Source organism: Amblyraja radiata, chromosome 26 (genome assembly GCF_010909765.2).
Source record: "Amblyraja radiata isolate CabotCenter1 chromosome 26, sAmbRad1.1.pri, whole genome shotgun sequence".
NCBI classification, from domain to species: domain Eukaryota; kingdom Metazoa; phylum Chordata; class Chondrichthyes; order Rajiformes; family Rajidae; genus Amblyraja; species Amblyraja radiata.
Window position 1 is genome coordinate 31,932,069 of NC_045981.1, and position 10,288 is coordinate 31,942,356.

The 10,288-nt window shown below is 45.2% G+C and overlaps 1 protein-coding gene across 3 annotated transcripts in view; it reads right to left on the reverse strand.

Annotated features, from left to right (window-relative positions):
• Positions 1 to 10,288, reverse strand: part of mgat5b (alpha-1,6-mannosylglycoprotein 6-beta-N-acetylglucosaminyltransferase B) — a 669,403-nt gene that overhangs the window by 33,145 nt on the left and 625,970 nt on the right. For all 3 annotated transcript variants that reach the window (XM_033044620.1, XM_033044619.1, XM_033044618.1), the window contains one exon: positions 8,428 to 8,574. In XM_033044620.1, the coding sequence (XP_032900511.1) occupies positions 8,428 to 8,574 (147 nt within the window). The remainder of the gene's footprint in view (positions 1 to 8,427; positions 8,575 to 10,288) is intronic.

Genomic DNA, 10,288 nt, shown 5'->3' on the forward strand with positions numbered 1-10,288 from the left:
CAATGGTCGGCTTGGACTTGGTGAGCTGAAAGGCCTGTTCCATGCTGTAACTCTAAACTACCCCCTTTACTAATAATGTATTATATTTAGGCTGCAGAACTAGGAATGCGACATTAAGATATATTTTATACTTTGACAACATTTCTCTGATGTATCCAATATATATTACATATTATAGTGCAACTAAAAAGTTCATTCTTACAGATGGATGTAGCTAATGATACATTTTCCTGCTTTGGAGCTGTAAATATATTGGACGTTCCTTACACGGCAGCTGAACTACTCCTGATGTGCTTCTGCCAGAAGCTAAATAATAAGTGACACAATGCCGAATATGACCTTGGTACACGTGACAATAATAACCCTAAACCTAAAACTCTAAAGATATATAAAAAATTCAAGAGGAAGAACTGTAGGGAAATAGAAGTCAAGGTGAGAAGAAGGAAAGTTCCAGCAGAGAAAGCAACGTACAATAAAGGACCTCAGAAGCACAACATTTAAAGGTCATGATAGGAAAGGTTTGGAGGGATATTGACCAAATGCAGGCCAGCTTAGATGGGCTAACTTGGTGGGCATTAATAATAAATAATAATGGATGGGATTTATATAGTGCCTTTCTAATACTCAAGGCGCTTTACATCGCATTATTCATTCACTCCTCAGTCACACCCGGTGGTGGTAAGCTACTTCTGTAGCCACAGCTGCCCTGGGGCAGACTGACGGAAGCGTGGCTGCCAATCTGCGCCTACGGCCCCTCCGACCACCACCAATCACTCACACACATTCACACACAGACAAAGGTGGGTGAAGTGTCTTGCCCAAGGACACAACGACAGTATGCACTCCAAGCGGGATTCGAACCGGCTACCTTCCGGTTGCCAGCCGAACACTTAGCCCATTGTGCCATCTGTCGTCCCGAGGCATTGAGGGGGCTGTTGATTCTTGTCACTGTATGATTCTTAGGACAGCTGGTCCTTTCATCCTTAATGTATCCTGGGTTAACGATAAATTTCCTTCTTCATTTCATCTCTTTATTTGTCACACAAAAAGCCACTGATTTATTATTTGCACTAATGCACCAGTTTCATACCCGATATTTAAAACAAAATCACAAGAAAGCGTCAATTGTTCTGAGAAGAAACCATGGGGATTTTCAGGTCTGTGGCTGCGAGACTGACTGACTAACAGTAAACACACACAGAGCCACTTTGAGAAGACTGTGGGGCTATGTTATGAAAACAAATCTGTTTCGGGCAGCTGCTGGCTGCAACGACTGATATCAGACTCTTCCTGCGTTTTAATCAAAACCAAATTATTGAGCTAAATAACAACAGAATTTCCAATTAATCGCTGAAACCATAGTGTGGATAACTTAATATATTTATCATTGCGCACTTATGCTGTAATTAATGGATCTCAGTGGTAACACAGCTTTGAAATAAGATAACAAATATAGGTCTGCTCATGGTTAATCAAATCGCTATCATCTTCATAGTAAGAGATTTTTAAGCAATCAACATCACTCACATTAATTGGAACAAATGACCTGGCAAATATGTGAAAATCAGCCTTGTGCTGGCACAAGCATACTTCTTCATATAATAAATGAATAGTGCTGTTTCATAAACTAAATGAGGAAAGTGAACTCAAACTCATTACCAATGAAGTGCCCTTTAGATGAGAAATATATCCGCTTTGGTGCTGATGAGCTGGTATGATGAACTGTGTAGGAAGGAACTGCAGATGCTGGTTTATACCGAAGATAGACACAAATGCACAAGTAACTCAATGGGTCAGGCAGCATCTCTGGAAAAAAAGGAATAGGTGATGTTTTGGATTGAGACTCTTCTTCAGTCTGAGAGTCAGAGGAGAGGGAAACTAGAGGTATGAAAAGGTACAGAAGCAATCAGAGGCTGTGAACTGATGTTTTAAATCTCTGATTGTCAAGCTGCCTCCATTGTCTTAGGTTATTTTCTATTTCCAGAGACCACAGAGGTGTACCAGATTGTCTTTTGAGTGAATAAAACTATAATGAAAGAAGGTGCCTACAGTGGAAAACATGAAGTGCTGGGGGAACCAAAGGGTCAGGCAGCATCTGTGGGTGGAATGGACAGACAACGTTCAAGACTTGGAAGAAGGGACCTGACACGAAACATTGCCTGTCCATTCCTTCCACAGATGCTGCCTGACCCACTGAGTTCTTCCAGCACTTTGTGTTTTTGCTCAAAATTCCAGCATCTGCAGTTATGTGTTTCTGGGAGGAGGATGGGTAGAAAAGGAACAACTAAATTTCATGGAAAGATGTATTAAGCAGCAGCAGATTACGTGCAACCAGAGAAGATACAAATTGTAATTTCATTCTCGTGCCTTTATAATAGTCTTCCTAATGATTTCATCACCTGTGTTGGGAAGTGGTATATTAGAACCAACAAGCCAACAGGCCCCTCCCTTCCAGCTTTCTCCCCCTCCCCCCTCTCCATTCAGTCTGAAGAAGGGTCCTGACCCTAAACGTTGTCTATCAATGTTCTCCTGAGTTGCTGCCTAACCTGCTGAGCTATCCAGCACTCTGTGTCTTGGACCAAATCAAAGAGGAATGGAGACCCTGATTGATTTAGACCTGCAGGCTAGCTTGGAGGAGCTGAATCATGGAGGAACAAATGGGACAGTGGCGCAGCGGTAGAGTTGTTGTCTTACTGCGCCAGAGACTGCAGTTCGATCCTGACCATGGGTGCTGTCGGTATGGATTATGTGCGTTCTCCCTGTGACCACGTAGGTTTCCTCTGGGTGCTCCGGTTTCCTCCCACATGCTATAGACGTGCAGGTTTATGGGTTAATTAGCTTTTGTAAATTTTCTGGGTGTAGAGGGGAGAATGAGTGTACGGGTGATCACTGGTCGGTGTGGACTCGGCAGACCAAAGGGCCTGTTTCCACGCTGTATCTCCAAACTAAACTAGAGTAAACACTCAAAAATACCAGTGCATCATCTTACAGAATCAGGAAAATGTCTCCAACCTCACCGATACAAAATTGTGATGTGATATTTTGAACATTTGCAGCAGTGCAGCCAGAGTAACACGTTACATAAATAATATTGTCCCCCTCTCCTCTTCCTCCACCTCCATTCCACATCCAGGAGGCCGAGGTGAGGACTACCTTCAGGAGACAGAAGAAAAATAAATCTGCAGGCCCAGACAACATCAGCCCAGCAGTGCTCCATCACTGTGCAGCAGAACTGTCCCCTATATTCACCGGCATCTTCAACTCATCCCTCTGCCAATGTACAATGCCCCAGTGCTTCAAACAATCCACCATCATCCCTGTGCCCAAGTCCAACACATCATCCTGCCTCAATGACTATAGACCGATTGCCCTTACATCTGTGGCCATGAAGTCATTCGAGCGCATTATTCTTGCTCACCTCAAAACCAGCACTTCTTCCAATTTGGACCCTCACCAATTTGCATACAGAGCCAATAGGTCAGTGGAAGACACAGTCAATCTGGTCATTCATCACACTCTGCAACACCTGGAAACCGCCAACACGTACGCCCGCATCCTTTTCATGGACTTCAGTTCGGCATTTAACTCCATCAACCCGGTTAAACTCTTCCATAAATTAACGGACATGAACATCGACCCCTGCATCTGTCACTGGATCTACAGCTTCCTTTGGAACAGACAACAGAGGGTGAAGATACATAACACAATATCTCACCCCCTGCACCTCAGCACAGGAACAATAATGAAACAGAATACCGCACTCAAACACACAAAGCAGTCACTTGGTGCACAGATAATAACCTCTCACTTAACACATCAAAAACACACGAACTCATCATTGATTTCAGACGTAAGGCACAACCCAAGACCCCCCTACTCATCTCAGGCGAACCCATATCCACCACTGACTCATACAAATTTCTAGGCACCCACATAAGCAATAACCTCAAATGGAAAATCAATTCAAATCACATCTACAAAAAAGCCATCCAGAGACTCTTCTTCCTCCGCCAGCTCAAGAAGTTTAGAGTAAGGAAACACCTCCTAATCAAATTCTACACAGCCATCATCCAAAGCATGCTCACTTCATCAATTACAGTCTGGTTCAGCAGTTTAGACACTCACTCCCGTAATAAATTACAACGCATAGTTAACAAAGCATCCAAAATCATCAGCACTCCCCTTCCATCAATAGAATCACTCCATCACAAACGGTCTGTGTCAAGGGTGAAGAAAATCATCTCTGATCCCTCCCACCCAGCTCACCACATCTTCCACCTGCTGCCATCAGGAAGGCTCTACAGCTCACTGTCCGCCAAGACATCTCGATTTAAAAACAGTTTTTACCCACACGCAATCCGAATTCTGAACACACTATGATAACAGTACATATCCTCCCCATGCATGTACTGTATATTGTATGATGTTGTGTTTTATGTTATGTTTGACGGGAATCAACCTACCTTGTAACATCCTGTACTGAACCTGAATTCCACCAGCTTGACTGTGTGGTCATTAAATAATCTAATCTAATCTAATCTAATCTAATAACTCGCCCAAATCTATCTCCATTTCAAAAGCCTCCTCTCTCTACATCTCTTACTCCTCTTATTCAAGTACATGGATAGGTCAAGAGAGTCAAGTCAAGAGAGTTTTATTGTCATATGTCCCAGATAGAACAATGAAATTCTTACTTGCTGCAGCACAACAGAATATGTGAACATAGTACATAAACGAGAGAAAAAAAATAAGTTAAGTGTGTGTATATACAGTGTGGATAGTAAAGATCTGGGCCGAACAGAGGTAGGTGGGACTAGTGTAGATGAGGTATTTTGGTCGGTGTGAACAAATGGGCTATTTTCGGTTCTTGTATAACTCTATCTGACTGATGCACTTAAATTATACAGTGCATTTGATGGAAAGGCCATTGAGGATGGAGGAACTCTTTTTGTGAGAGATGGCAAAGTCAGTGACACATTGGCAATATCTAAGCACACGGAATTTTCCCCAGCAAACAAAATGATGCAGCATATATTACCCATTTTAAATTTACTTGAATCACAAATCAAGCAATGCGTATTCATTGTGTAGGAAAGAACTGCAGATGCTGGTTTAAATCGAAGTTAGACACAAAATGCTGGAGTAACTCAGTGGGTCAGGCAGCATCTCTGGAGAGAAGAAATGGGTGACGTTTCGGGTCCATAAAATATAATCACAGTGTTGTGCCACATTTTCTTGTTGCATATTGAGTATTGTGTGCAGTGCTGCTTACCCCATTACAGGAAGTTTGTGGAGGTTTTGGAGAAGGTGCAGAGGAGGTTCAGCAGAATTCTGCCTGGATTAGCAGTAATTAGCTGCAGGGAGAGGTTAGACAGACTTGGATTGTTTTGTTTGAAGCATCGGAGGTTGAGGGTAGACTTGAAGGAATTGTATTAATTTATGACAGGCATAAATAGGGTAGGCAGTCAGGGTGAAAATGTCATGGGCTAGAGGGCATCACTTGAAGGTGAAAGGCAACGTTTAAAGGAGTTGTGGGCAACAATGTTTTTACACAGAGAATGGAGTGTGCTTGGAATGCATTACCAAGGGTGGTGGTGGAGGCAGATATGATAGTGGCATTTAAGATGTATAATAGGTACATGATAAACATAGAACATGGAACTGTACGACACAGGAGTAGACCTTTCAGCCAAAATGTCTGTGCCGAACATGAACCCAAGATAAACTTGGCGTCAAGTTCTGCAAAGACATTTGGCCGAAGGGTCTGTTCCTGTGTTGTTCTATTCTGTTATGATTAACCACAGGACTATGTCCTGTCATTTGTGCATGCCCCTTGAAATGCATGTTGAATAATAAAAATAATATTAGACAGTGCTTTGTTTATAGATCAAAAAGGTGGCAGTGCACATAGCAATTAAAAATTGATGCAACTTAATTAAACATTGTTTAAGCATTTCACAACATTTTATTTCCATCAATATATACCCACTGTTGGGGACACTTTAATTTGTAATATAATAACAACTTTAAGTCTAAGCGAATAAATGTTCTAATTCATTCACTTGTGATATCCATAAGCTACACATGATTAATAAACATAGTCTGATATTAGAGGTGCTGGTACACTGTGCATCACAAAAAAATAACTGATAGTAAAGATTGACACAAAGTGCTGAACAAACTCAGTGGGTCAGGCAGCATCTCTGGAGAAAAAGGATAGGTGACGTTTTGAGTCAGGACCCCTTCTTGACGAAGGGTCTGGACCTGAGACGGCTACCATCCTTTTTCTGGTGAGATATTGCCTGACCCGTTGAGTTACTCCAGCACTTTTGGTCTATCTTTGGTATAAATCAGCATTTGCAGTTCTTTGTTTCTACATAAGAACTGATAGTAGTATGGTTTGAGCATGAAAGTAATTTGTTTGACAAGTATCACTTCCAAGGCAATCATCTCCTTGGAAAGAGAATTAATACAGACAAGACCAGGTGGGACCTGTTGGGTCCCAGCCAGGGTTGTGGGGGGTGGGGGGGGGGGTTTGTGGGGGTGGGTTGTGGAGTCGGGGGAAGTTGTGGGGGTGGGGGGTGTAGTGGGGGAGGGGAGGGGGGGGCAGGGGGGGGGGTTGTGAAGTCGGGGGGGGGGGGGGGGTAGTGGGGGTGAGGGAGTTGTGGGGTGGGAGGTGTAGTGGGGGTGGGAGGTGGGGGCGGGTGGGAGGTGGGGGCGGGGGGGTTGTGAAGTTGGGGGGGGTTGTGGGGGCGGGGGGGTTTGTGGGGGCGGGTTGTGGAGTCAGGGGAGTTGTGGGGGTGGGGGGTGTAGTGGGGGTGGGGGGGGGTTGTGAAGTCGGGGGGGGGGTTGTGGGGGCGGGTTGTGGAGTCGGGGGAGTTGTGGGGGTGGGAGGGGTAGTGGGGGCAGGGGCTATTGTGGGGGCGGTAAGGTGTGCGGGGGGGTTGGGTGTGTGTGGGGGGTGATGTGGGGGGATGGGGGTGTTGTGAGGCGGGGGTTGTGGGGGAAGAGTTGTGGGGGTGGGGGTGTGTGGGCGGGGGGTGTGGTGGGGATGTGTGTGGGCGGGGGTCTGGGTGTGTGTTTGCAGGGGGGTGGGTGTGTGTGGGTGGGGTGTGTGTGTGTGTGGGCGGGGGTGGAGGTGTGTGGGCGGGGGGTGGTGGGGATGTGTGGGCGTGGGGGTGTATGGGGGGTGAGTGGGGGGAGTGTGGGGGGGGTTGTGGGAAGGGGGGGTGTGGGCGGGGATGCGTGGGTGTGGGGTGTGTGTGGGGAGTGTGGGGGGGGGTTGTGGGCGGGGGTGTGGCGGGGATGTGTGTGGGCGGGGGTCTGGGTGTGTGTTTGCAGGGGGGTGGGTGTGTGTTTGCAGGGGGGTGTGTGTGTGTGGGCGGGGGTGTGTGTGGGCAGGGGGTTGTGTGGGCAGGAGGGCTTGTGGGGGGGGGTATATGGGTAGGGGGATTGTGTGGGGGAAGAGGGATTTGTGGCAGGGGAGCTGTGGGGGTAGAGGGGTGAGTGGGAGGGCTGGGGCGTGAGCTCAGAGAAAAGACGGGGGAAGTGCCATGGGGAGAGGGGGGCATCACGGGGTAGGGGGGGGATGAGCCAGCGAGGTAGACCAGAGGAGCAGTGGGTGAAATTGGCGGTGCGATGGGGACTCACAGCAGGCGCTGGTCGCTGGTCGTTCTCCTCCGCCGGGAACAGAGTCTCCGCTTTCCTTTTGGCAACATCGGCGACGTCTTTGACTCCGGGCTGGGCTGGGTCTCCGACTCTGGGCTGGGTCTCCCTCGCTGGGCTGGGCTGGGTCGGGTTCTCCGATGCTGGGCTGCTTGGGGCAGGGCTGCTTGAGACGGGGCTGCTTGGGGCTGGGATGGGCGGGGCTGCTTGGGGCTGAGCTCCTTCGGGTCCCTCCAAAAATCGGGTTGGAAGCCTCTGCCGGCCATCCTCAGCTCCAATAAAGACACGATGGTGCAGGAAGGGGCGAACCGTCCCGGAGAGTGACAGGGGAAGAGACTAATCTGCACGGCACTGACTGGCAGGAGAAGAGATTGATCTGCGCATGCGCGGTTTTTAAGATTTTTAAACCTCACCAACCTCTTACGACATTCAACCGATCAGAACAAAACTTGGTGCACTCACAGTGCTATCGCAAACTGTTTTTGCACAAATAGAAAAACCACCAAACCGGAAGATTACAAGGATAGATAGATAGATAGATAGATAGATAGATAGATAGATAGATAGATAGATAGATAGATAGATAGATAGATAGATAGATAGATAGATAGATAGATAGATAGATAGATAGATAGATAGATAGATAGATAGATAGATAGATAGATAGATAGATAGATAGATAGATAGATAGATAGATAGATAGATAGATAGATAGATAGATAGATAGATAGATAGATAGATAGATAGATAGATTTTACTTGCCTCTCTTGAAGTGGGTTTTCCCCTGAAAAACTCATTATTCTTTGAGTTGTGAGGGGGGTTGAATCGAGGTTGCAAGAAAATACAGCCATTGGCAATGGCCTCCAGTGGAGCAGGCCCTTCATATGGAAATCCCAATCCAATGAAGAGCTGAAGCACAAAAGAAAAAGTAATAATTAGCGTGGCTGCCACTCGAATGATCAAACGGGAAGAACCCAAGACCAAAGAACCCTTGCTTCATTTGGACGATTTGAGTGTAAAAATTGCCCAAGAAGATTGCAGAGAAGATTTACGAGGACAGGGTTTATGAGAAGATTTACAAGAAGACTCATGGACCTGAGGTATAGGGTAGAGAGAATGTCAAGCAGGCTAAGACTTTATCACTTGGAGTCATGAGGCTAAAGGGTGATCTTAAATATAGTGTATACAATCACGACAGGAATTGAAAGGGTGAATGCACAGTCATTTGCCCAGGAGAGGGGAATCATGAACTAGAGAACAATTGGCCACAGGCCAATCAACTGACAAACCCTGCTCATGGATGTGGGAAAAACCAGAGCATCCAGAGGAAACTATGCAGTCACAGGGAGAATGTGAAATTCCACAGAGACTGTACCCAAGGTCAGGATTGAACCCGAGTCTCTGGTGCTGTGAGGCATATTTTAAATATCTATCAGAAGCGGACTGATGTTTCAATAGTAGATGCCATGTTAAATTTTGTGTCAAAGCTTTCAATGTTTTCAGCATCAATTATGACTCCATACCCTTACGAGGACTCAAGGCAATAACATTTAACACATCCATGTCAAAGTCCTCTGACCAGTCATTTTAACAGGCATACTAAACATACATTTAGTTTAAACAAATGATTGCTATAATGATACTATTATTGAAACACATTGAAGTCTGAAGAAGGGTCCTGACCCGAAACATCACCTATCCATGTCCTCCAGAGATGCTGCCTGACCCGTTGAGTTATTCCAGCACCTTGTGACTTTTGATATACAAACACATTAGTTTGTTAAAATAAACTTCACGCAGGGTGGAAGAATCAGAAACATATGATTTACATAAACAAAAACTATTTTGGCGAATAAAGCGAATAGCTATATTGCTATAGGTTTACTGAAGGAAAATAAAAACAGTTTCTGCACTCGTTATCTTTTAATAGCTTACTTGTGGAAAGAATGAAACAATTTAAACCCCAAATGCAAAATCATATTGCAAAGATATTACCACTATTTCATAGCATGTAAAAAAAAACTTGTGCTGATGAAAAGACTCCAAATATCATCTTGAACAGAACATAGGATAGTACATATATAACTATATAACAATTACAGCACGGAAACAGGCCATCTCGGCGCTACAAGTCCGTGCCAAACACTTATTTTCCCCTAATCCCATCTACCTGCACTCAGACCATAACCCTCCATTCTTTTCCCATCCACATTTAAGTACAGCACAGGAACCAACCCTTTGGCCCACTATGTTTGTGTTGAACATGATGCCATATTAAACTAATCTCCTCTGCCTTCACATGATCCATATCCCTCTATTCCTTGCATATCCATGTGCCCAATCAAACATGGGTGGAACTACCGGGGGGCATGGGGGACACACGTCCCTCCCATATTTTGAGAGGTGGGGGACAATCATGTTTTGTAATCCGGATTTTGAAATACAGTGAAAAAAAATCTATTAAAATCTCCGCTTTGTGTCACTATTAAGCGCTTGTTAAATGTCTCTATTAACATCATATTAACATGATGTGTCACCAATTGTGTTTTGACCTTCAAGTATTACTGAAGGTATTCACGGAGAATTTCTTAAAGCTGTCTGATGGGGGTACAATTACCATTTG